Source organism: Sceloporus occidentalis, unplaced genomic scaffold (assembly GCF_023333645.1).
Source record: "Sceloporus occidentalis isolate IW3139 unplaced genomic scaffold, rSceOcc1.0.p SCAF_13, whole genome shotgun sequence".
Classification (NCBI taxonomy): Eukaryota; Metazoa; Chordata; class Lepidosauria; order Squamata; family Phrynosomatidae; genus Sceloporus; species Sceloporus occidentalis.
This window is the reverse complement of record NW_028316993.1, coordinates 15,363,996-15,391,974: the sequence shown is the minus strand read 5'-3', so window position 1 is coordinate 15,391,974 and position 27,979 is coordinate 15,363,996. Positions and strand designations below refer to the sequence as shown.

Here is a 27,979-nt window from a genome sequence, read left to right as displayed (position 1 = left end):
CCAGCTCCCTAAGTCGTTCCTCATAGGGCTTCATGGTGTCCAGACCCTTCACCATTTAAGCCGCCCTCCTCTGGACACACTCCAGCTTGTCCACATCCTTCTTGAATTGTGGTGCTCAGAACTGGACACAGTATTCCAGGTGAGGCCTGACCAAAGCAGAATAAAGTGTTTGCAGTGCTGGTGAACAGGGAGCTGGAGGTTGATGTATCCAGTCCCTTCCTGCCAGGAAGACCCAGTGTGGCAAGTGGAAGTGGGGCATTTGTGGTTGTGGCAAGGTTGTCATGACCGTAAATGTGAATGTGAAAGAATTATGAGGTTGTAAATCCAGTTTATGCCATCGTAACTACTCCAAAGGATTCCGGCCATAGTGTCACACTGCAAACGTACCCTTCTACTGATGCATCAATGCGCTATACATGTAAGGAAGAAAAGAAGAAGAAGAAGAAAAAGAAGCGAAGGAGACTTTTTTATCCGACTTTTTTTAATCCAATATGTTTCAGAATTCAAACGAAACCCACTCAAATTGGCAATAAAATGTTATTATGGTATTTATACCCTGCCCTTCAGCCCTAAAGGCTTTCAGAGCTGCTTACAATTATTAATATTTTTAATTAGACATTTAATTTTAATTTAATTAAATGAAATTAAACTAATTAAAATGTTGCAGCTTGGAGTGGGAAATGGCCACAAAGTAATCCAAGCCAACAGAAGTATCGTTTCTGTTGTGTGTATTTCCTTTTTAAAGATGCATTTTTTGGGGTGTGTGTTTTTGAGGCAGAAAGTTCTCAAACTTATTTGATTTGTGTAGTTTTTTGAAATGTATTTTCCAAGGCCATAATTCTGCAAAAATGGCATTGCGAGCTTGTAAATATATGACTTCCTAGCTGCAAAAGATGTGTGTAGGTCACTGTTTGGTTCTGGAAGTGGAGAAAGAGCTTGTGTTAGTTTGATTTTCAGACTTGGGAGGCCAAACTATAATTTTCTTACCTTTCCTTTTGTTATAGCAAGAAACAGAGTTATTCAACTCCGAAAACACATATTGACTTGTGGAAAGATTTGTTCCCCTAAAGGAAAAGACTTCTGTAAATATTACAAAGTCCTTTTTGTTGTCTAAACGTCCTAGATACCTGTCGTGCTGAATTCCTTCACTCTTCCTGCATTCCAGATGTAACATTGACATGCACATTTTTTAAAACCAAAATTTAATTTTAAAAGGAAAGAGAATAAAAATGTATTTTTATTATCAGTTACTCCAGGGAAAGTGTTCTGAAGGACTTGAAATAAATTAAATCACAATAGTTGCGGTGTCATTGAATCCAGTTGGAAGGGACCTGAAGGACCATCTAATCCAACCCCAGACTGCTTGAGTACAATGGAGAGATGACTATCTAAACTCTGTTTAAAAACCTCCAACGAAGGATATGGGGTGAAATGTTGCAGGGTACGTTGTGTTGTGCATGCTTTTATTTTCTTAGTATTGTCATTATTTGTGCATTGCGAGTTTCAAAGAAGTAATAGGGATATATACAATTCTGTGTTGCAAAATTCTCAGGGTTTTTAGCTGAACTTTTGGTGGGAGGACTGAAGCTCAAGTGAGGGAAAGGAATCCATAGTGACCAAAGAGATGCAGCAGATCCAATGAGTTGAAGGAAGGGAATGATAAGGGTGGCCAGTATTTGAAGAAGCCACTGGTGGAACACAAGAATTCCAGTGTCATGGTGGAAGCTGGAATTGGAGACATGGAGGTGATCCGTCTACTATGGCCTCAGCTGCCAGGAGATGGAGGAGAAGCACATTCACCCTATGGAGCCTAGGTAAGTAGGCAAGCCTCCCAATTCTTCACCAACTCCTTTACTTCCAAGAGTAGCTTCTGAACATCTCCTGGCTAGTCCAGATTGGTTGCAGGAAGGAACATGACACAGGAGAGGGAAGAGTATTTGCATGGGCATCAAAGATTATAGTCAAGCAGGTGGTGATGGGACAAATCCTGTTTTAAGGGGTAATTGCAATCAGCCCTCTGTATCCATGGATTTCACAGCCATGGATTCAACCATCTATATCTATATCTATATCTATATCTATATCTATATCTATATCTATATCTATATCTATATCTATATCTATATCTATATCTATATCTATATCATCTATATCTATTTAAATTGCAAAAAAGCAACCTTTGATTTTGCCAGTTTAAATATGGGGCACCATTTTGTTATGCCATTGTATATAGTGGGACTTGAGCATCCACAGATTTTGGTGTCCACGGTGGGTCCTGGAACCAAATCTGAGCGGATACCAAGGGCCCACTGTGCACTGTGCTCCTCTCGCCTTTAAGCAAACCTCCAAGGCCCAAGAAAGAATGTGAGATGGTTTGAATGTTCCCGCATTGGCCGTGTTTGTCTTCATGAGAAGTAAGGAAATGAACTGATCTGGCATGGTTCGTCTGATGTCATTATTTGAAAAGGCTGATCCAATTTTTCCAAGATGTCTATCCCTAAACGCACATGTGTCAGTATCTGCAATGCTGTAGTTCAGCCTTCTTCAACTTGCTCTTTGCTTTGGTTGCATTAGATCATAGGTCCCCTCATCCCCAGCACCAACATAGCAGGAACCATGGAAAGGATAGTTCGACAAATCCAGAGAATGCCAAGTTTAATGAAGCTGCCCTCACTCGGTAAACCATTATAGATAACCTGATGTGAAAGGTCTGACTTTTAAATACTTAGCATTCCTTCCTTCCTTCCCGATACCCGCCTCTCCTGTGCCCTCTCTCCTTTCCATAATATCCCATTGTTGTAATAAGTAAAGGACCTGGCAGGCATTCATATAAACAAAGTAACATTTTTATTTGACCTTTTGCATTACATGGTTCGCTAGGCAAACATAATATTTGTTCAGCAACGAAGGAGCTGATAGCTCTTGCAGAGTACAGAGTCTTGCAAAGTTCTGGTCAAGTTGGTCGATGCCACAGGGATAAGGCAGTGGGCACTTGTTCTAGGAGATGCAGGCTCTGGCCTGATGCCCAGTGATGGTCCATTAGCACTGTGGCTGCCATGAATTCATGATTTCCAGAAGTGGTAGTTGGAGGAGAGAGATGGGGCTGGTGGCTTGGAGGTGTTTGACTCCATGGTTTTCTCCTGAGACATTCTCCTCCCAAGTGAAGATGGTGGCCTTCCATGAGCAGCCTATTCACCATTAGTAACATTTTTCTTATCATTCCTTCTTTTTCATTAATTGCACTTTCAAGCAAAATATTCTGGGTGGTACAATTTTACTCTATCTCATACCCTCCAGATGGTCAAATTTGGCAGGGGCAGTCCCAGTTCTTGCTCTGCTATCCCACTTTTCTAGCACCTTTTAAAATGTCTCAGTTTCTCTTTCCTACTCCTGCTTTCCCTCTTTGTCCTCAGCTTACTTCAATTGCTGCAAACTGAATCCAGATTGCAAACATAGTTGAACTCTGCAGATGGGAGAGCCCTTCGCAGTAGGCTCAGGCAAAAGCCAACTGCTGCGGCCCAGTTTATTCTTCATTAATAATTTTTGCCATGCCGATCACACTTCAGTGTTGCTTGGCCACACATGTCCCTGTTTTCACCTGAGAAAACACTCCCATATTTCCAGCTTCTGTAAGGATTAAGGCAAGGTTCAGAGGGAACAGAGAAGTCTGCCCTGGCCTTGGATCCCTTGGATCCTTTGTGATACACAAATGATATTGCGTTGGGATTTCTTAGAAAGAGAGTTGACATGTTAAAAATAACTCCTGATAAAGTGAAAGCCTGAAAAGCCTAAAGCAACAGGACTTTTGGCTCAGGATGTTGTAACCTGCCTGCCTTTCTGCTACTTGTGTATACCTTTATTTTAATGCCTCTTTCAACTTTTACTTGTTTCATTGCCTCCTGCCCTGCCTCTGCACCTGCTTGGGTCCAGCCTTTGCTTCAAACTCACTTTCTTCCTCTAATGTTTATCTTCCCGGTTTGCCCTGGAAGATTGCACTTTGGACACAGTTTGCAGCAACTGAAGCAACCTCGGACTGTCGAAATGTCTGGTCTTGCTTATTTTCCCCTGGGGCATTTTTTCCCTGTCCCCGATGCCCTTTGTAATGTTATGTTTGCTAAACTCTTCTTTTCAAAGCCACCCTTGCTATTTTTTACCCCCATACAGAGAAGGCCCACCTTCCTTTCAAACCAGGTCCTCTCCTTTGAGGAACCGACGCTCATTAGTCAACACTTCCTTTGTGTTCGGTTGCCAATAAACCCCTTAGAAACAGAAACAAGCAAAAAAACCCTCACAAACAAAGGATTGATAGGCAAATACAGCACCCTGTTGAATTTCTATCCAAGATCACTGAAAGAGAGGCTTGGGAGACAGCTCATTTACTCTTTAAGGGAAGGGTGTGTATTGCACAGCTTGTGCCCAAGTGTGAGCCATGGAGGTTTCCACTGCAGCTCTTGCTGTTGCCATAGACAACATAGTCAATAGTGTGGAATGCTATACCTTCCAACTGTCCTAATTTGGCAGGGATTGTCGGATTAATTCTCTGTCTTCCCACTTTTTCAGCCGCTTCTAAAATGTCTCAGTTTCTCTTTCCTCCTTCTGCTTTCCGCCTTCATCCTCAGCTTACTTCAATTGCTGCAAACTGATTTCAAAGTGCAAAAGGAGTTTGCACGCCCTTAACTCAGCAGAAGGGGACAGGAGAGGAAGAGGCTGTCTTCCCAGTAGGCTTAGGCAAAAGCAAACTGCTGCAACCTCTCCTAGTTCATCTCTTTTTGCTCATTAAACTCTTTTGCCACCTTGACTGCACTCTGGTATTGCTTGGCCACACATGTCTCAGTTTTCTTCTATGAAATGTTAGTGGTTAAGGCATACTGGGAGTTGGAATCTAACACCACCTGGGGCCCACAATGTCATAGAATCATAGAATCATAGAGTTGGAAGAGACCCAAGGGCCATCCAGTCCAACCTCCTGCCATGCAGGAAATCCAAATCAAAGCATCCCTGATAAATGGCCAACCAGCCTCTGCTTAAAGACCTCCAAGGAGGTCTGACGTAAGGGGTCTTTTTGGTGAAAGAAGCACTATTGGTATTTCGGCTGCCATTTTGAATCATCCCAATGCTTCAGGCCAACATAACATGATTCCAGGGCAATATATCTGTGTGTGTGTGTTTGTGAGTGTGACTTTTATAATTAAAAATCCTATTTTGATTAAAGTTTCCTTAAGCAGGGAATTTTCAAAAGAATATTATGCAGAATGGATCTATTTTTGGGGGGAGGGCACTCAGAAATCTCAGGCATTTAGTTTTCCAGGAAATTTCTTCTGAGCTTCACTGGAAAAAAGGAGAGCCTACTTTGACTATCTGGATGTTGGATTTCAAGTCCCATCATCCCTCACTATTGAGACTGCTGGGAGTTGCAGTCCAACCCCATCTGGACTGCTACAGATTTGACATCACAAAAATGGGACAGCCCATTGAGAGAAAGATATGAAGCGTTCTGCGGATGATAAGACTGATTTAGCTAGCGTGTTCAGAATTGTTGTAGTCATTCTAAGGGTTGAAACACCATTTATTTCTTTCACCCCACCATTAGCAACTATATTTCCCTTCTGAACTGCAGCTTTTCCTCCTACCCTACAGGTTCTTGAAAATAATAATTATTAAAAAAAATTACAACTGGCCGCCATGATGCTAGAAAGAGCTCCCTAAGCAGTTTGTTGTGGTCGCTGGAGTAGCGGGCTATCAAGTTACATCAGAAATGTTTGGATGCTAATGTAACTCTGTTGCCAGGGAGATAGCAGTCAATAGTCATGCCAGTCCATTCCCCCCCTCTGTACCAACACTGTAACAAACTCATGTTGGCAGGGCTGGCAAGGGAGGGTGAGAATTGTTCATCCACACCTCTGCAGAGAATTGTTTTGGGGAAAGCAAGATAAGGACGTACCCGGACAGTTTGACCAATGTCTGACTCAGTCTAAGTGCTTTGGATGTGTTCTGGGCAAGGAAACTAATTTACTGATGCAGAAAGATCGTCCCAAAATATCCCAGAACAAAGAGGATCACAGAGATCAGGAATGCATGGCAATCCAGATGTTGGACTACACCTTCCATCTGTCCTAGCCACCAAAGTCACTGGTGAAGAACGCTGGAAATTGTACTCCAGCAACATGAGGAGGGCCACATTTTTCCATCCCATAGAATGAAACCTTTCTTCTTATTACAGTCAGTCCTCCCTATCCATGAATCCTTTGTCCACAGATTCAACCATCCACAGGTTGAAAATATTCCAAACACAGTCCTCCCCTCCGTTTTTGTGGTCTTTGGATCCAAGTCCTTCTTCAAAAGTTGTACCAAAGGAGAATATTTGGGTATTCACATTTGGCTTTGCTGAACAGAATCCTGATTTCGGAGGTATATCATCTGATACATAAGAAGTGTGTAAACAGTCCAGCAGAAAGGCACTTGCTCTAGAGTAGGGTCTGAGAGAGAGAGAGAGATAAGGCTGTTTCCTTTCATATGAATGCAATTGCAGTATAAATTATGTATAATTCCCCCCTCCCTGCAAAAAACCAAAAATCCTTGGTTTCCATCAAGTTCGACATGTGTTCTATGGAGAGATATGCCCAGATTCACTTAGAATTTCTTAGGCAAACATTTGGGTGTCAACAACCAAAACAAAAAAAGAGAGGGGTTTTTATGTTTATGTGTAGCTTTGCTTGCAGAACACAGAACCTTGGTTCTTGGAGAGCCAATAAGGAATGTTAATGGAATCTCCTCAATTACATCTCCTCCTAACCCAATGTAGTGACTCTGCAACACTCCATAAGCATCTGCATGGAATAAACGAAAGCTAAAGGCCATTGGCTGCTATGGATCTTCCAATGACCATAACATGTTGCACAGATATTACTCTTTTAGCTGATTATCTATATTAATCACATAGACTGAGATAGTTTAAAGTGGGGGGGGGGCACAGATCAAAACAAAAAGTCATAAAACTTTAGGGTTTGAAGGTTTGCAACTTTTTCCAGTGGTGGGCAAACCCATACCTTGCACCGGAATGTCTGAACCATGCATATTTAGTGTAGTCATGCTAACATGTAAACAGGTCTTGAGGGCCATAGTATTGCCTTCAGGCCTCAACAAACATAGTGGTGCTTCCCCTTGTGGGCAATTCTGTTTGCAACACAAGGGGAGACCTCAATTTGGATCCTCTTACCCCATCTCACATTTCACAATGCCACTTGGGTGTCCCAATGAAATAATCCAACTGGAAGTCAACCATTTTGAACTTGCCCTTCCCTCCCCTCCCCTCAGATTAAGGTCAGGTTAGGTGCTGAGGCTCTGAGGGCATCTACCGGCGAGTTCTTTAATTTCCCATCGTGCTCCATCCTTGAGTGACACGGACAAGTAGATGCCTTGCTGTAAGTGAGTGACTTCTTGTTCTTCTTTAGTTTCTGCATCGAGCGGACCACCCGCTTGAAGATGAGGTAGAAGATCTCGCACACAGTGAGGACAATGCAAAGGGCTGATGCTCCCACCATGAAGTAGGTGAAGATCTTCTTCTCTGTAGGCCGTGCAATGTAGCAGTCAACTGTATTTGGGCATGGATGCAGGTCGCACTTGACCAAGCGTGGCAGGTCAAAGCTGTCCCATATCCGATGCAGAAGGTAGAGGAAGACAATCTCTATACCCAATTTGAAGAAGAGGGTGAGGAGGTAAGTCCACCAAAGGCCACCATGTTTCTTGCCAGTGTTGCTGTAGAGCTTGGGACAGTTCTCACCGTTCTTCTCCCTGTTCTTCCTTTCTCGGTCCTCGCGATACGCCACATGCATGATGACCAGCAGGGAAGGACAGGTGACAAAAATAAGCTGCAGGGCCCACAAGCGGATGTGGGAGATAGGGAAGAAGTGGTCGTAGCAGACGTTGGTGCACCCAGGTTGCCGGTGGTTGCAGTCAAAGTCCTTCTGCTCATCTCCCCACACTCGCTCAGCAGCCACTACGTAAACCAGGACCCGGAAAACAAAGACGACAGAGAGCCAGATGCGCCCAAAAGCTGTGGAGTACTTGTTCACTCCGCTCAGCAGGCCTTGCAATGTCTTCCAGTCCATGGTGACAAAAGCCTATGCAGGATTTGCTCACTTGAAGCCTGAGGAGAAACAAGAGGGTTGGGGCAGGAGAAAACACCAATATTAAAATCACTCTGCTTGCTGCCAGTTAGTTTCTGGGCAAAGTACAAAGTGTTGGTTATTATCTTTAAAGCCCTACTTGGTTTGGATTCAGTTTACCTACAGGATCACCTCCTCTCATATAATCCATCCCATATACGCAGGTCCTTTGGGAGGCATTTATTTCAACCGGCCAAAACTAGACAGGCAACTGTCACCAAGAGGACCTTTTCATTGGCCACCCCTAGACTGTGGAACGACCTTCCGGGAGAGATTGAACAGCTAAATATGCTGTCTGAATTCAAAACAGCATTAAAGACAGGTCTACCCAGTTGATGTTAAACTATGAATTTTAAAACGGTATATTTTAAATTTTATCTTGGATGATTTGTAATGTGACCTATGTTCATGCGCTTTAAGTTAATGCATTTACATGGTTTTATGTGTTTTAATCTATATTGTACCCCATCTCAAGTCTTGGACAGAGATGGGTAAGAAATTATGGTCATGAGTCAGAATTTGATTTGAGTTTGAAATCAGAGAATTTCAAGAATCTTTCCATTCCAAGGAGGGGTTTGCTATTCCAGTTGGCCCTCTGTATCCAAAGATTTTTTTTGTCCATGGATTCAACTATCTGGCTTGAAAATATTGTCTTTAAAAAACCACACACACACACACATTCCAAAAAGCAAATCTTGATTTTGCTGTTTTATACAGTGCGCCCGCGCCATACGCGGCCTTGAGCATATGTGCTCAAGCCGCGGCATGCACGCAGGGCAGAAGGGGCAGCACATCCCATTCAATTGAATGGGCGCGCGTGCCCGTTGCGCCCCATGCGCGCCCGCGCCGCCGCACCACCGCTCACGAGCCCCATTGTTTCCAATGGGGCTCGAGCATAGGCGGAATTCACCTTACGCGGAGGGATCCGGAACGGATCTCCCGCGTAAGGCGAGGACGGACTGTATAAGGGACACCATTTGACTATGCCATTGCACATAATGGGACTTGAACATCCACAGAGTTTGGTATACATAGAGGGGATCCTGGAACCAAATCCCAGAGGATACCAAGGACCCACTATAATGGGATGAAAGACACTTTTGAAAGTTTCCGAGTTTACATCATGGATTTATAGAACACCAAGTTTTGGCCAAATGCCCATTTTAAGTACAAATTGTGTATATCGCCATATCTTGGCAATATGGCAAGCACGGCTCACACAATCTGGATTCACCTTCATGACTTGGAGGCTCAGGTGATTCTGCTTTTATTTAGGGCATCCAGTTTGCTTTTGCGACAAATGTTGGTGTCACAAGATCTGTTCACCTTGTGTGGAAGAAAAGAGTCAAGTAATTGTTAGGCAATTACATTTCTAGTTGACTCCCAGCCTTGGTGGCTTCCTGGTTGCTTCTTAGCACAACTAAGCCACAAGGCAAGTATCTAATAAGAGTTTAGGTGAGGAGCAAGGATTTTGATTTGACACACCTTGTTTCGAATTTAGGACCTGATGCTCATGCAAAAGCATCCATCATGGATGAAAAGACTACAAGCAAAGAAATGTCTGTAAAATTCAACTCTACTACTTATTGTTTCTGTCTGAAGACTGCAGCTAATAGTAGAAATGAAAAGAATATTTGAAAAATGGTTGAGGACTATGGTTTTTTGAGTGTCGGGAAAGCCTGAAAAGGAGAATCTTGGATTCATGAGAATCATTTCAGATTTATATTGCTGAAAATTCATATATGGGTATATGTGTACAAAGAACAGCATTTTCTGGACAGGAAACAATATTTCTTTCCTACAGGAGAATGCTGTTTCCTGTGCAGAAAATGCTGTTTTTTGTGTGTGCAAAAAGTGCATTTTTTGCACAGAAGAGGTCCTGAATGACAGAATTTTCTGCACAGAAAGGAATATTTCTGCACAGAAAATGCTGTTTCCCATGCAGAAAATGCTGCTTCCTGTGCAAGAAAATCACATACAGATTTTGTAGAGAGTGAATTGTCTTTGAAGATTGCACAGTTTTCAAAGATTTTCTTGCAGTGGGATGAAAATTGCAACAATTGCACATTGTTTCCTTTGAGAATAAAATTAGTGAAGAATTAGATCTCAGGTCAATGGCAGAATACAGACTTGGAAATGGCACGCTTCCATTTTTTGTAGCATTTAAAAAAAGCATTTTTGATGTTATCTATTGAATCTGGACTCTTTTCTCATGGCATTTATATTTCCGTGCAACAACATGTATCTGCTCCCCTGCAGAGCACAGCGCATAGGACAACTTGATGCAATCTTCTTGATTACATCAAGATGGTTTTTTCCCTTTCTGCTTGGCAGAGTTCCATATGGGGTGCATTGGCAACACAATTGCAAACTGCATAAAATTTCCACATTGAAACCAGGATTCAGGTGGAGTGAGATTCAGGGCAGAAAAGAATGCAATGTGGGGAATCAATTTCTTCAGATGTGCCCAACCGCAGCCTTCCTTTCCAGTTTTATTCCAGTCCTAGTTCTGCATTGCCACCCTGCCAGGGTATCCTCATGTCCCTGGTTGCCAAAGCAATCATGATTTCACCCCCTTGCTTTGTCTCGTATCAATTTTGCTTTGGAACAGCAACACAATTTTCAGATATATTCAGCTATGGGGAGAACTAGCATGGTTTAGCTGTTTAAGCGTTGGATTATGACTCTAGAGATCAGGATTCAATTCCCTACTTGACCAGTGACCTTGGCCAAGTCACACACTCTCAGCCCCAGAAAACCCCATGATAGGTTTGCCCACTCTCTTCCATGCCAGCATTCTCTGATGATGCCAGCCACAGATGCGGGTGAAAATGTCAGGAATAAACCCGTTTAGAACATGGCTACATAGCCTTAAAAAGCCATAAAAAAAACCTATGGCCATAAAAGCCTTTGACTTCACAGTTTGCCTTAGGCTTGCTACAAGTTGAAAATGACTTGAAGGCACACAACAACAACAACAACAATGACAACGACAACAACAACATAAAGCTATGGGGGGTGAGGATGAGGTTTTGCCCCCTTGATAATCCTCCTGTGTTGAATTTTTCCTTCAGTCCCCAAATTTCTAGCATTGTAGAAAGTGAGACAAGGAAAATTTTGCATAGCGACAACTTCTATTTTCTTCTAGTCTCATTCCCTTCGGTCGCCATAAGTCAGAAATGACTTGAAGGCACACAACAACAACAACAACGCCATTTCCTTGGTAACTCTGCCTGCCTTTTTCCCCCTCTGGATGCCTAGACTCTATTTTTAAATGCTTAACTGAACGTTTAGCTTACTGTAATGCTTGAAATTTGGGACTGAAGGAAAATTTCATCGGAGGGGGCAGAATTCATATTGGCAGAGACGACAGTTGCATTTTGACAACTACAGCCCCGTCAGATAATTTTTCTTTTAAACATAACTCAAATATGGAATAAACTAATACTATTTGACCCACCCAAACAGGCAGAGGGGGATAATGGTTTGAATGCTAGTCAAGGACTTGGAGAGACCAAATTTTGAATCCCTACTCAGCCATGGAAACCTCCTTGGTCAAGTCACACCCTCTCAGCTTAAGAAGAAGGCAAACCACCTCCGGATAAATCTTGCCAAGAAAACACTGTGAAAGTGTCGCCATAAATCATAGTTGACTTGAAGGCGCATAAGTACAGTGACAAAAAATTATTGAAGTCTGTTTTTGAATTCCAGTGTGATCAGACATGTCAGCACTGAATGTGTTAGAACTGAATTCGTATCAGCCCTTTTTATTTCCCTGAGAGGTGTCATGACAATCAGATACATAAAACATAGCTCTTTCTTCACTGGGAATAGCTGTCCATTCTCAATTTGGTCGGAGAAAAAAGGGAAAGATAATCTGGGTTTGGAGGGGGAAAGAGTATGCTCAGTTCTACATGATCATTTTGCATTTTTAAAATGAATCTCACATTCTTTCCATACTAGATTAGAAAGCAAAATGTGAATTGGGGTCAAATAAATGTAAACAAAATTCTTTTCCATCTCTACCCTCCTCATCTAGGAGTGTAACTTGGGGCTCATCATACATGCTAGTCTTAATAGGAATGCTTGGAAAAGTTACTTTTGGGGGACTATAGCTCCCTGAATCTTCCAAACAGAACAGCTAAGTGGGGGAATTTGAGGACTCCAGTCTTTTCCAAATGCTATCTAGTAGTTGCTTAATTTCTAAAATTTAGGAAGTAATAGCAAGGCTGCAAGAGCCAGTGTGGTATAGTGGTTTGAGCATTGGGTTAGGACTTTGGAGACCAGGGTTTGAATCCCTGCTCAGCCATAGTGGCACGCTGGCTGGCCTTGGTCATGTCACACTCTCTTAGCCTCAAACCACTACACTATGTTAGAGACCTCTAATTTTGGGAGGGAAAAAAGGTGACTGAAGGTCTAGTATTACAATCTACATTTCATAACTTTACAAATGTTGCTGAAATGCAATGAAACCCTCTTAGGGTATGCACCTGGGTACTGGCAAGAATGTTTCCATATGTGTTAGGTGCTTCTGATATGCACCGGGTACTTCTTATGTAGAAGGGATGCTTTCCATGTGCATCAGGCATTCTTCTTGTGCTCAGACACTTCCGAGGTGGTGTCCAAATGCACTGGAGAGCACCTCAATGTACATCAGTGCCATTGTGCATCAGGCCTCGTTGCATCAGTCACCCCACTGGCTACCGTTGTGCAATGGACACCCATTCACTGCAATATCACAGCAGCCCCAGGGTGAAAATCAATGTTGCAAAACTACTTAATTCAGTTTCCTGTATATGTAATGTAGTGCCTTGAGTATTGGACTACAATTCTGGAAATCAGGGTTGAATTCCCTGGCGGAGCATAAATGTGCTCTGCGTAACCTTGGGCAAGTCATACTCTCTCAGCTTCAGGGGAAGGCAATGGCAAACCCCCTCTCAAGAAACTTGCTGAGAGAAATCCTATGATATGGTTGTCGCAAGTAAAAACAAAACAAAACCCAGACTTGCAGGCAACAATTACAAGGCCATTTACAGAGATGTAAATTCCAAGTCATAGGACAGCTGGAATTTTTAATGTTCAAGACCTATCAAAAGCTGCATTGAAACTCCTGGAGGCTTTGGGAAAAGAAAAAGCACCCCCTTTTTCTTTTCTTTTCATTTAACCGAAAGATGGATCTTGGGGGAAGGTGAGTTGAGGGGGTCATAAAAACAGCCTTAATAGACATATGTACTTCCAGGGCCATCCTTTGCACATATACTACTGGAACAAGAGAACAGTCTATGAATGCTCTGGGGTTGCCAGTGGCAAGCGACCATGATTCTGTCCATGATGTGGGGAAACTTCGACTCTTGGAATGGAAAGCGTGGCTGTAGCCAAAGGCGCAAGAGCAGGTCAGCCGAGTTATTGGGCCACCATTAATCCCTGCCTCATTCAATCCGTCTTGGGCTCTGTCAGGACAGGAAGAGCTTTTTTGTTCAGCGACGCAATTAAATTTCAGTTCTCTTCCTTCCCTTTAATTGTGTTCCTTGTCAGCTATTAACTCTGAGCTTTTTGTGCACTGGGAAGGAACACACCAAACTGGTGGAACGGCTTTCTTTTTAACTCCTTTGGTTCTGCCGTTCCTCCTTCGACCTCCCACCGGATCAAATGGACAGCCAGCAACTGATGCTTTGTGAGTTTTCCACACTTTGTATGGCTAGAGAGATAGGTCCTTTATTTGCACCAGCTACAAGCAAGCAAGCAAACAAACAAATACATTTTCTTCCTCCTAGAGACCATTGGAAAGCTTCTTCCAAAATGCATGCAGGGACATTTTTTTCCCCTTTCACCAGCCTCCACCTTTTGTCTTTTTTTTTTTTTTTGGACTTTGGAACTTTTTCTTTGGCATTTCCTATTTGAAATGATCTGATGAGTGTAATTGAACCTGATGTAGGGAATGGAAGCAGGTTGTCTACTGGTTTTCTGAAAATTGTGATGTGACCTTTGTCAACTAGAGACAGGCAGATTTCCCAGTTCTATTTTGTCCCATGTTCAGTGAAACCTGTCTTTCCCAAAGCAATTTGAGTTCTTTTCTTCTTCTTCTGCACAATATACTGAAAACGCTATAAGAATCTTCATACAACGTTGCGGTGGTGGTGGTGATGGTGGGCCTTCATGTTGTTTCCAACTTATATTGACCCTTAGGCTAACATATTGTGTGGTTATCTTGTCAAGATTTGTTCATAGGGGTTTTTACCTTTGCCATCATCTGAGGCTGAGAGTCTGTGATTTGTTCAAGGTGACCCAGTGGACTTCTTTGGCCAAGGGAGCATTTGAACCCTGGTCTCTAGAGTCATGGTCCAACGTAGCCCAACTACACCATGCTGGCTCTCGACTCTCCTTGCTTACATCCAACAGTGAGTTGGCCTCTAAGACCTTGGATTCCCTTCCAGCAGTATGATCCAGTGAACAGCAATTGGATTTACACCCCCATTCCCACAAATATATCAAGGAAGGTGTCGAATGTTTAAAATGTATTTTAGAGACAGACACAGGTGAGCATAAAACAAAAAGGTTGTATCAAAGGCAAGCAAGTTGTTGCCTTCCAAGTGTACCCATGATCCCTTACTCTGTGCTGGCAATGGGCTGATGGGACTTGAAGCCAGGCAACATCTGGATGGGAGCAAGTTCTCCACCCCATACCTATCATCTTTTGTTGGAATAATTAGCCAAGTGCTTCAAAGCTAATTGAGCTATTATCTTCCATTGTCAACTTCTCAATCGGTCCCTACACCTTTCTTTAACATTACTTTGATGGGGAAGGAATGAGTGGCATCAAGGGATGGAAATCATACGTCACTCCCTTGTTAAAACAGCTTGACTGGCTACCAGTTTGTCTCCGGGCACAATTCAAAGTACTTGGCCATGACCTATAAAGCCCTGCATGGCTTAGGTCCAGACTATCTGAAAGGATGTATCTCTCTATGTGAACCTGCCAGAATCTTAAGATCTATGGGGAGAACCTTTTTATGATCCCACTACCATCACAGGCTCGCTTGGTGAGGAAAGAAGAGAAGACTTTATCGGTGGCTGCTCCTAACCTCTGGGACCCTCTGCTCTCTCTCTGCTCTCCTTTCATCGGCAGGCAAAGACATTTTTGTTGAAGCAAGCTTTTAAACACGTCATCACTCGCATGGAGGCCTTTAATCGAGGTGTTTGTTTTATTTTAAAACTTGTATGATTTTTTAAAAATATACTGTTTTAATGTGATCATTTTTAAAAGTTTTTTTTAAAAAAAACAATTGTCAGATTTCCACTGGTTCCTTTTGTGAGCCGCCTTGGGTCCCACTCCAGGAGAGAGGTGGTATATGTAATAAATAAATACATGAGATTAATCTTCTGTTGTCCGCGAATGAAGTCGTGCTGAAAAGCCCAGTGCTGAAACTGAGAAGGGAGATGAAAAAGTTGGCAAACCTAGTTCTTGTCTCCGCTGACTGGATGAATCAGGCTGCCACAATGCTGCCAATTTTTTATATTGCCTATAATCACACTTGTGTCTCAACAATTTCCTGCTGTTTGCTGTGCCCACATTTGTATGGATTGAGTAGCTCTGGTTTTTCAACCCTTGCTGTGCCACAGCATTTGCATCCATGAAAGTGCTCTTAGCTGCAGCTCTGATTTCTTAACTGCAGTTAGCAGGAAGTTGGTGTTATGTTGACTCTAAGTCATGGAGACCTTAGCTGTTGCTGCTAGAAGTGAAAAAGGGATGCCAACAGAGCTTGGAAAAATTACTTTTTGGATGATATATCCCCTAGTTAGTATAGGCACTGGTTAATATCGCAGACGGGGTCTGGGAGTTGTCATCCCCAAAAATAACAATGCCAGCCTCCTGATGTCCAAGACCCTTGATATTTGGCACAACTTCATATTTCAAATGCAAGTGTTTGAAAATTTTGAGACTGGATTTCTTTGTTTTAAAAAGAAAAAAACCAAATGGGTCCAAAGGCAAATAATTTCAATCAATCAATAAAACCTGTATTCTCACTAGAATCCAAAGGGCTCAAACAGACAGGCCAAAATAAAGCTGCTTCGGGTCACTTTGGAGGTATGCTGTTTAAATGACTAAATTGAGTCTTTGATGCTTTGGACATATCTTGAGATGATATGACTCTTCGGAAAAGACATTAATGCTTGGTAATGTGAAAGGCAGCAGCAAAAGAGAAAGGTCACATTACAGATGGACTGATTTTATCAAAGAAGTCACAGACTTGAGTTTGCAAGAGCTGAGCGATTTCTTAGAAGCCTGTCATTCATAGCGTTGCCAACAGTCAATACCAACTTGATGGCAAATGACAACAATAACAATATTTAAACTGGACATGTTCAGAAAATGAGTAGTGTCTGTAGTGACTCAATGTTTATTACAAATTGTTATGCTCAACTGACCCCTATATCCACAGAATCGATGCACATGGTTTCACTCATCCACATCTAAAAACCCCCAAACCTCCATGTTTTCTAGGTCCTCCAGTGTGATTCCATAGTATGTTTCTGCCAGAGGTTTAATACAGAATCATGCTGGAGGACACAGAGTTTCCTAAAGAGGTGTTCTCTCTAGGAATCTTTAGGTCCTCTAGCGCAACTCTATGGTCAACGTTGTCAGAAGTCATTCATTTCAATAGGGTTTGTTGCTATCCTCAGTAAATCTGGGAATGTATCTCCTGCTGATATGGGAATCATATTGTACTGATATTATGATGTACACTTAAATTACAACTTATGGCATAATGACACAGACTGGATCTAGATTTAGTTCTACCTAGAGTAGGCTCATCGACATCAGTTAAGTTAGACATTAACCACAACTAACTTAAGCCCCAGTGCTTCCAATGGATCTATTATGGTGAAGTCTGGATCCAAGCTGTCCTATTTGTATCCTTACCAGGTACTATTTTTAAAACCATTATCTCAGCAACAAGCAAAAATGATATTATTTTAAAAGACTTGGCTGTTTTTATTTTTGAGGTGTCAATGTGAAATCTCAAGAGCAATGAGCTGTTAAGGTAGTGTTAGACGCCAAGCATTCATTGTGCATTAGGTGGAAAACATTAGTATATCCTCAAAGGGGACAAAAAGTCTGAAGTGTTCTCCACCTAACAGTAAGCAAATAGATACCATGAGGACCACATTCTTTTTGGTGATTTGCTTGCTTGACTCAATATTGATGGAACCGAATTGCTGAGAAACATTTTTGTGGATGAGTTTATCCAACTGACCAGGCTTTTTCTTCTTCTTCAATTGCTTTAAATCCAAATGGCCTGTTTTCTATTCCTGCAAAAACTTGCTCAAAGCGAACAGGTTTATAACTGTGCTGCTTTGCTCCTGCATTCCATGCGGTACTTAAATGGGAGTTCACTGGTGAAAGAGTGCATTGCAGGTGAGCTGTCAGTTTAATGTTCGGAGTTGAAGGGGAAAGCATTAACCTCTGAATTGCTAGGGCACTGGGAACTCACCTGCAAGCAATCTTTCTCTCGCTCACTGGGTTGGGTGCCTTCAAGTTGTTTCTGACTTCATGATGATGCTAAAATGGCCTTTTCATGGGGTTTTCTTTGCAAGATTTTTTCAAAGGGGGTTTGCCCTGGCCTTCCTCTCAGGCTGAGATCGCCCAGTTTGTTTCCATGGTCAAGCTGGGATTCGAACCCTGCTCTCCTGGAACCCTACTCCAAATACTCAAAACAATATGTCACGCTGGCTCTCAAGCCATCTTTGTTCAGGATATTTTCATTTCAGTGAATCAGTGAATCAAACCTTAGGTCTAGTGCTGGAGTGTGGAAAAAGTGACCCTTCAGAGCAGTGGTTTCCAACCTGTGGGTCAGGACCCCTTTGGGGGGTCGAATGACCCTTTCATGGGGGTCACCTAAGACCATTGGAAAACACCTATTTAATTACAGTTATGAAGTAGGAACAAAAATAATTTCATGGGTTTGGGTCACCACAACATGAGGAACTATATTAAAGGGTTACGGCATTAGGAAGGTTGGGAACCACTGCTTCAGAGCATGGTCTCTTTTAGTGGAGAGACAAAGAGATGGCATTGGTGTCTACAGATTTGTTGTTGTTGTTGTCATTGTTGTTAACATCATTTATACCCCAAATGAGGCCAAAGGCAGCATCCAAAGTAATATGAGCACCATGGTGTTGAAACATACAAAAGACTCACATTACAAGAGAAATGAACTATTAAGCAAATGTGAAGTCAAAGGCTTTTATAGGTGCCATCCATAACTTTTTGTGTTTTTTGGGGGGCTATGTGGCCCTGTTGTAGAAGAGACGCTGGCGAAACCTCAGGAATAAACTCTTCTAGAAGAGGGCCACATTGCCCAAACCCCCCCCACACACACAAAAAAGTATTGAGCAAATGATGTAAACATACTGTTACAAATGATACAATGCTATTTAACAACAAGACAATCGAAACAATACACTGCCTTTTCAAAAGCCCTTTCTTTTGCATTTCTGTTCTCAAATGCCTATCGGACTACTACTACTACTACTACTACTACTAAAGTTTTTACTTCCTGATGGAAAGACAGCAAGGAGGAGACCATTTGGGCCTTCCTAGGGGCAGCCACTGAGAAGTCCCTGCTTTGTGTCCCCACCAGTTGTAGTTGTGAAGGTGGTCAGACTAAGAGAGGAGCCATTTCTGAGCATGTCAGGGCCCAGAGAAGGGCATATGGGGAGATAACATCTGCCAGATACTTTGGACCAAATTTGTACAGGGCTTTATAGGTTGCAAGCAGCACTTTGAACAGAACCCAGACACAGAATGGCTCTTGGTGGAGCCACTCTAGCAAGGGAGTTATATGGTGGCAGTGAGTGGCCCTCATGTCGATGAGTTGATGAATCCATGATGGGTTTCAATCCAAATTTTGGAGGAGCTACCCAGGGCGCTGGGCCTATTTGGGTGTTAGGTTTCAGCACCTTGAATAGATCCTATAATGTTCCATGGATTCATTCGGGATTAGCCCTGGGAAAAACATTTGTCACTTGTACTGGAAGTGCTCTGTCGGCGAGAAAACCAAACACTGAAAGGATCACAATTGAACTACCTCACAGTGTTGTTGTGAGGGTCAAAAGGCTGTGAAGACTGAACAGGAATTGAGTAAAGCAGCAGATCAACCCTGTAGGCCCATAGGTAAGACTAATCGCCTTCATCCAGCTCTGCATCACTAAGGATAATGGTCTGCATTTATTTATTTATTATCATGACGATAATCATTTTGTATAAAGTACTCCAAATACCTTGGTGCAGTGCAGGAATGACACTTGCACGCAGGCCCCACCTATAATCTCACATTGCAGGCACACAATCATTATAGTTATTATATGTCAAACTAATCTGGAGTGATACGCCAGTATTATTATCCTTATTTTGCAGAAGAAGGACTGAGGCTGGAAGTCTTGGGAGTCAAAGACCAAAACAACTTGAGGACCAAAAATCTGGGAATCACTGCACTACACCATGCTGGATAGAGTAGACCTATTCAACCAGTTGTTGGATTGCGAATCAACACATTGATCCCATTGATTCAATGGCTCTACTCTAGTGTGGACTAAATCAGAATTTAGGCTAACGTTATCATTCAAATTCAAGCCAATCCATAACCCTTTGCACTATGAAAGGGAAAACTCATGAGAAGACATGCTGATAAGAACCATATACCCCCCCCCCAGAGAGAGAGAGAGAGAGAGAGAGAGACAGACAGACAGACAGACTGACTCACAAACACCCCGTATGCCATGCTCTAAGCGTGGATTAAATCAGAATTTAACCTTCTAATCAGAAACTTCCAACACCTCCCTGTGTGACCCAACTCTATTTTGTCACAGGTTATGACCCTGTACAAACCAGACAGTACTTAGAATCAGATTACCAAGGGTATGAAGTATTAATCTCCCCCCCCCCCCCCCCATATGCCTCTGAGCAACTTACCGAAGCCATAGGCTATGGCACAGAGCAAAAAACATGAGCTTATCATGTACCAAGCATCAGCCACCATTGGAACATCTGAGACACAGTGACCCTGATTGGTTGATTATAGGAAGTACTTCTTCATGCAACATATAATTAAGTTATGGAACAGGTTGCTACAGTTGGTGTTTGTCACCAGTTCTGGTGGCAGAAAAATGATTTGGAAAAATAAAACCTAATAGAGGATGAGTTTGTCTTTGTTAGCGGTGGAAACTAAATAGAGCTTCCAAAGGAAGAGGCAGGCAGAGAGATAGAGATATCTCTGAGATGTTGGAGACAAGTAGTGGGAGTCGATGCTGTGGCCCTCATGTGCTCCTTGAGCATCTGGAAGGCAGCTGGATGAGAAGCAATGGTTAATTTTGAAGTCTACCAAGATTCCCCATAACTATACCCCCAAGAAATAGCACAACCCCACAACTGCAGTCACATGTGTCAATCCAAATCAAGACACCATTTCTATGGAGTTTTCACCTCCATAAGGATCAGGTCTTTTGTAAAATTTTATGGGACGTGATCTATAAAGCCCTGTATGGCTTGGGCCCAAACTATCTGAAAGACTACATCTCCCAGTATCAACCTGCTCAGATTTTAAGATCCCTGGAAGATTACTATTTCTCAGTCCTACAAACATTATAGGCATATTGGGTGATGACATGGGAGGCAGTCTTTCTAGTGACTGCTCCCAGACCAGGGAATTCCCTGGCTAGGTTGGTCTCCTCTCTACGCTCTTTCTTCCAGCAGGCGAAGATGTGTTTGCTTGTTGTTGATGATGTTGTTGTCGTTGTGTGCCTTCAAATCATTTTTGACTTATGGTGACTCTAAGGTGACCCTATCACAAGGTTTTCTGTGGCTCACCCAAGGTGGCTTTCCATGGCTGAGTCAAAGTCATAGTCAAACACTCAAAGCTACTATACCACACTGGCGTACCCAGGCCTACCGTAATCCACCATGTTTCAACTCATTTGAAATGCATTGCTGGAGGTAAGTTCTGTGCATGCACTAGACTGCTAAAAGGACAAATAAATGGGTCCTAGAGCAAACCAGGCCTGATCTCTCACTAGAAACCAACATGGCAAAGGTGAGGCTATTGTATTGTTGACATGCCATGTGATGACACAACTCATTAGAAAAGATGGTGAAGCTGAAGTAAATAGGAAAAGAGCAATCAATTGATTCAATCATGGAAGCTACATCCCTGAGTTTGCAAAATGTGAGAAGGGTTGTTGATGACCAAGGCTCATTGCATAACCATAAGTTGAACCTCTCTTGATGGCAAACAGCAACAACAACTGAGATTGAAAAACAGACAGAGTATCCTCAAGACAAACGTGACAGTTGATGCCTAATGCAAAAGGGCCTTGCAGTTGGTTCCCATGTGCATGCTCATACCTTGATGATCACACATCATCGTGGGATGAGTTGCATGGGTGAATGGGCTTTCCATAGTGACAAGCAGAAGTGGGGTCCCTGTTGCAAGCCTCCCTCACAGGGGAGATTATTCATGCATGGGGATGGGAACAAACCCCCATTGGTCGCTGATGCCTTGTAAGTAGGGACTTTCACAATCCCTGTGTATCCCCTAAATGAGAAGACAGTGGGGATTGTGAATAGGAAGCAGTCATGGTTCCTTGGTTACACATTCATAACTATCCAACCAAATTCCGACCAATGTTTCTAAGGTCCATATGGCCAGCTTGACCTGTAGGTGTTAGCCAGAACCCAGAAAAGTTTACTTTTTGGACTGTAACTCCGAGAATTTATCATCAAGCATTGGCACTGGGATGGAGGTTCTGGGATTTGTAGCGCAAAACCCAGCTTTCTCTAGCTTTATGTAGAACAAGGTAGGGGAGTGGGATAATGGTCTCTGGCAATCTTGACTAGAAGTATAGAATCATATTTTCAAAGGCTGCTTCATATAAAAAAATTGAAGCAACGCTTCAGATACTTAGGTCTGTGGTTGGGCATACCCTTTGCAAACAGAAGGTCCCTGGTTAAATTGCTAATGTCTTCAGATAGGGTAGAAGGGGGGGAACCTATTTGAAACTCTGCATTGCAACTGTCAGGCACTGTCAACAATAATGGGATAAATGACAATTTGATTCAACTTGCTAAGTTCTAACCCTGGCCTTATGGGTAGAAAACTAACCCAAAATGGATGGAGTGGTCTAGAAACCTCCTCCAAGTTTTCTATATACAAATATGTTTTTTTAAAAAGTGTCTAGCAGGGCGGGGGTATGCATAGTCATCTTCATGCTGTTGGACTTCCACTCCCTTTGTTTTCACTTTTTTGCTATGCTTCTTTGTGATACTGGGAGTTGCAATCTTACCATCTCTGCGGGGCCACTTTTCCCAAAGTGTAGAGAACTCCAATGGAATATTTGCATGGGTAAACCAGCTCTGATAAAGAAGACCTTGTGCTTTCACACCATTCCAAGCTCTTAGGACGGATTCTTCACACCAACTCAAGACATTCTGTTGCTTAAAGAGAAGACCCAATGGCACCCTCCTTGCTAGGAAGAACGCTTTACTTAAAGTCTTGCATCAGTTAGATGCCAGCTCCTGCCTTCATCTAGTCTTGCCCCTACCCTGCGGTGGCTCCTGAAGCAAGCCGATTCTCCCTGAGGTATGCCAGGGTGTGCCTTCTCTTTTTCTAAATATATATTCAGATATACATCAGGCTTCCTTATCATCTCGTTCTGCTACTCTTTCTTCCTCTCACTGATTCAGCACCCACCGCCTGGATAAACAGATGTCTTTCAGAGGTTGAAAAAGCTTCCTTTTGTGGGTTGCAATTCCCATCATCCCAAGGCCATGTCAGCTGGAGACTACTGGTATTTCTAAGCTCTGATGCTTTCCCCTCTATGGCTCCATAAATATCTTTATTTTCTTTGTAGTAGTAAACCACAGGTGGGGAAACGTGTGGCTGTGGGTCACAAGGCACTTTGTCACCCCCAAACCTTGTCTAAAACATGCTCAAAATGCCTGTTTGTTGTCATCTGCCTTTAAATGTTATAGACAGTATATTAATAGGCCAGTGTGGTGCAGTGGTTAGAGCATTGGACTAGAGACCTGTCTTCGAATCTTCAGTCGGCCATGGAAACCAACCTTGGACAAGTCACACTCTCTCAGCCTCAGACGAAGGCAAAGGCAAAACCCCTCTGAAAAAATCCTGCCAAGAAAACCACATGATAGGTTCACTTTAGAGTTGCCAAAAGTCAGAAATGATTTGAAGGCACACAACAACGATGAACAGGTACATGCGGATATATATTTTGTGAGAAAATCATGCTTTGGCTGTAGTACTGTGGTTGCTCTTATTATTATGTGCCTTCAAGTCAACTCTAATATGTGACAACCTGATTCTAGGGTTCTCTTGGCACAGACCATTGGAGTCATCTATGGCTGTTTGAGTACAACATGCCCAGTTCACCCAGTGGGTTTCCAGGAGGTGAGTGGGATTTGAACTAGGAGTCTTTAAGACTCCTAATACAACACTCAAATCACTACACCGCACTAGCTTTCTGTTCTCATTCTACCTTGTAGTATTGTTGTGAGGACAATCTCAGGAGGAGGAGAGCCTCGTCCAATGTCTTGAACTCATGGGAGGAAAGGTGAAATACAAATGAGACAAATAATGGTCTCAGAATGCATACTCATGTTACAACCTATTCAACAAACCTGTAACGTAGGACAGACACACCTCACTCTTTGTATTTCAGATCACAGTGTTGTCGAATGAGGTTTCTAACAAAGTTATTGAGCCGAGTGGGGATTTGAACCCTGGTCTTCTGGCGTCATAATCCAATACTCCAACCACTACACCACCCTTGCTCTTTAAGATTCCTCGAACACTCCCCCCCCCCATGCTTGTGAAGATAAAAAGTCAGCTAAAAATCACCGAAACCCCAGCAAAAGCATTCCAGAAACTTTGACTTGATCTGACTTCCACCTCCCACTCCCCATGAAAGAAAGAAGCAGCTGAAAATGGACCGAAAATAAGGCTAAAATAAAACTGTCACTGACTTCCAGACACTGACAGGTAACCCCGAATGGATCAGTACAGCCTACAATGTAAGTAGGGCCCTCTGCCTGCCCAATAAACTTTTCAACTTGTGTAAATGTTCAATAAACAGTACTTTAAAGGGAAACTACCAGCTTGTGGTCCGTAGTGGGGCACAGGAGAGATTATGGACTGCAAATGAATACAAGGAGGAAAGCTTCAAAACCCATTCTCCCTTCCTGCCTGCTGTGTTCCAAGCTACCTGGCTGTTTCCACCCCTAAAAGCATAATCCATCACCAGGAAAGCATAGTATCCTCAATCCAGTGTGACGCTTATTCTTTACATGGGGGTAAACTCCCTAGAAAACAGAGAGAGTGACTTTCTAGTTGAACTGACACAAGATTGCATTGTTTGCTTTTGTTTCTTAGGTCAGAATGTCTTCCTCTCTCTGTCTCTTAATGGAAGAATTGAACACATGCCTAACCCAAATGTTTAACTTTCACTGGATCGTGTCCAAAGAAAGAACCAGAAGAAGAACCATACCCACCTCCTCCGAGATGCTTTCTTTTCAGCCTGAAACTCTGTCCCCAAAGTCCCCATTCCCATCAGGGTTCTAATACCAAACCCCAACAAGCCGCGAGGGTGAGTCAAAGCACTTAAAGCAAAATTTCGGAGGTGAAGCCGAGCCTTTCCTTATAACTGACATTAAACACAAACACAGCCACCAACAGTCAACTCGTAAACTCTACCAACCATGTGGTTTTGATTTTGTCCCTTGGCAAACTGAGCGCACGGATTCTGCCAGGAGGATCTGAACTGTGCAAAGAAAGAGGACCAGCGGAGAGTCTCTATTTGAGTTGCAAACACTGCTTTGGAATGGGATTCTCTACAAAATGATATACACGTTTTGAGTATTGATCAGATTCGATATCCAGAGATCCTGTTTACTGTGTTTTTCCGATGAAAAGAATTCATTCTGCGTCGAAAGGTTATTCGTTCTGTCTGTAAAACACAGTCAACGTGATCTATGCTCTGCCTGGCAGCATCGGTCTCAGACTCACCATGATTCGTGGCACAGCACTAATACTCCAAACTTTTGTTTAAAAAGAAAGACAGGTAGCATATTTGCTCTGTCCACCTCTCTCCCGAATCCTCCGCAATCCTTCTTCACCAGGGCAAAAACCAAAAGAAAAGAGGAGGGAAGGATGATGATGAAGTGGAAGAAGTTAAAAGTTCGGCTTACCAAGTCGGGATCTCCTTTGGCCTTGCCTTGCCCTTGCCAGCCTGGCCAAGAGCAAAGCAGCAGGCTTCTCCCCGGTGAAGGCAAGACCACCACCTTAGGGTTTATGCCATGGAACTTTCTCCCTGCCCTGCATAGAGAAGCAGGCAAGGCGCTCGGCTCATGGCACTGTAGTGAGCTGCCTTATTTTTGTGTGACTAATGAGGGTGTGGTTTGAGTCCCAGTGTTGTGCAAGGGGAAAGGAATCCTTTTTGAGTAGTGAAGGCGGGGAGGAAGGGGGTGAAGAGAAGCTTTTGCTCAGCCGGTTTTGCAGCTGATTGGGCTACAAAACTGTGCCTAGGGGGCCAGAGGAGTTTCTGAGCCCACGAAGCCCAGCATAACAACCAAAGCATCCTCCTCTCCCTTTCCAGGATGAGGGATACCCCTCTTTTGGAAGTCAGCACATGCCCAAGTGGCTTCTTTGGGCATGGCACAGCCCTGGTGCCAAGACTGCTGGTCTTGGGAGATGGCGGTGGAATGCGGGAAGGAACAGATTAGTGTAGCTGGCCTATTTCATCCCCCCTTATTATTGGCAGCGTGTGTATACGTGGCATTTGGAGAGCAAGCGGAAGCACCTGAGTCTCTGCCCCAAGGACCATGCATCCTAATTTCAACTATGAAGGAGACAATAAAAAGGAGGAGACAAAAGAATAGAAGAGGCAAAGATAAGAAGAGATTGATGGGACTGATTCTATGTGGGCAGCGCAAGGCTAAAGAAGCATTTTTGAATCCTTATTTGCTACTTTGGCACTGTAGCTGGTCGCTTTGGATTTTTTCCTAATGGGCTGACACAGCTTGCTGCCCTTATAAATTTAAGCTAGTGTAGGGTAGCTGTCTGCTCCCACTTACAATAGAAGCAGTTGAACAAACCACAGAGTTTTTGCCTGTGCTTTGTTTATAGAGATATCCAAATCAGGCAGGACTCTGCGTTCTGGCTTGGTTCTCATTCATCAATCCAGAGAAAGAATCCATGGTTTGTTTTACATTTGTTTTTCTGGCTTGTGGCAGGGAGAAATAAGCCAGAACATCACTGGGGTGCCATCCTAAACAAGGAATCAGAAGTCTCTTTAGCCACTTCCAGTTCAAGTAGGACCACACTGATCAATAACAGGTTCTGGACAACACTTGGAAGAAATGACTTTTTCATTGTCCCTCAAGGTTACTTTTCCAACCTCAATTCCCAGAGGAAACTTGGTTTATCATGGCATACAAAGCAGGCTTTAATTTCAGTTGAGATTGTAACTTCAGCTCTATGGAGGTAGACTGTCAACTCCAATGGATTGAACAAGGATGCATCTTGTTCTTTGCCACAATGAGCTTTTTCACTGTTTCTGTTACGGGCCTTAAAGTCATTTCCAAATTATGGAAGCCTTAAGGTGAACCTGTGAGCCGGAATGGCACACTGGGTTTCATGTTAGGCAATGACTCTGGAGACCAGGTTTTGATTACCTGTGTAATACTATTAGATTTATGGTTATGTGTCTAAATTGCAAATTAAGACAGGGTCACACTTCACCCATCTTTTGACTTAGTGGTAGTTGGCAACTCCAGCATCAGCGGGACAGAAAATTTCCTCCAAGTTTTAATCAAAGTCTTAAAGGAAATATTCAAGGGGACTGACCCTTATCCTGAAAAGAGGTCCAGCACTTTGGACAGCTACTTCGACATTCATACTAAACCCTGATCAATGTGGATTCACCACCTGACTGGCACTGGGGTCAACTAGCTGCCACAGCCTGGGTTTTAACCTTTCACAAAAGTCAAAGGCTGCATCTGCACTGTGGAAATAATCCAAGTTGACGCCACTTTAAATCCCATGGCTCAAGGCTATGGCATTCTGGGAACTGTGGTTTTGTGAGATGCTTAACCTTCTCTGTCAGAGAGTTCTGTTGCCATGAGAAACTGCACTTCTCACAATTCCATAGCACTGAGCCAGATAACATGTCTAGGAAAAGGAGGACCTATGGTAAACCTGAGAGCCAGTGTGGCGTAATGGTTTGAGAACAGGGTTCAAGTCCCAGCTTGGCCATGAAACCCATGGAGTGACCTTGGGCAAGTCACACACTCTCAGCCTCAGAGGATGGCAATGGCAAATTGAACAAATCTTGCCAAGTAAACCTTATGATGGGTTTTGTTTTAGGATCGTCATAAATCAGAAATGACTCGAAGGCACACAACATCAACAAATGGTAATCCTATTTTACCCCAAAGATGTTTAGTCTGAATCTTCTTTCTTCTAGGTTGAATCCATTGGATTGGGTGCTACCCAATGGAACAGAACAAAACAAGCTCACTCCTTCCTCATGACAGGCCTTCAAATATCACAAATGAATGATCCATGAATAGATCCATTCTTGAATTAATGCAAGAAATGCTTGAAGTGAATTAAATGGAATTAGAAGATGGCCCTTATTCAGCTGTAATCATAAGCATCTGATCATGTGTAAGCACTGAAGGCCCTGCATAAAGACAAGCTTCTTTTATATTATGGTGTTCTCTTGTGTTTGCTTTACTATGGCTG

General features: G+C 43.0%; 1 protein-coding gene across 2 annotated transcripts; it reads right to left on the bottom strand.

Moving 5' to 3' along the window:
- Positions 1 to 2,828: 2,828 nt before the first annotated feature.
- Positions 2,829 to 25,535, bottom strand: LOC149305058 (gap junction beta-3 protein-like). 2 transcript variants are annotated; one of them, XM_089478565.1, is made up of 3 exons: positions 25,423 to 25,535; positions 7,356 to 8,146; positions 2,829 to 6,476 (listed from the first exon to the last, which is right to left on the bottom strand). In XM_089478565.1, exons 2-3 carry the CDS (start codon positions 8,106 to 8,108, stop codon positions 6,465 to 6,467), a joined length of 765 nt encoding a protein of 254 aa, XP_089334691.1. In that variant the 5' UTR covers positions 8,109 to 8,146; positions 25,423 to 25,535; the 3' UTR covers positions 2,829 to 6,464. The 2 variants fall into 2 exon arrangements, with proteins under 2 accessions (XP_089334691.1, XP_089334689.1); XM_089478563.1 differs by having other exon boundaries at positions 2,829 to 8,146.
- Between the last annotated feature and the right edge of the window lie 2,444 nt (positions 25,536 to 27,979).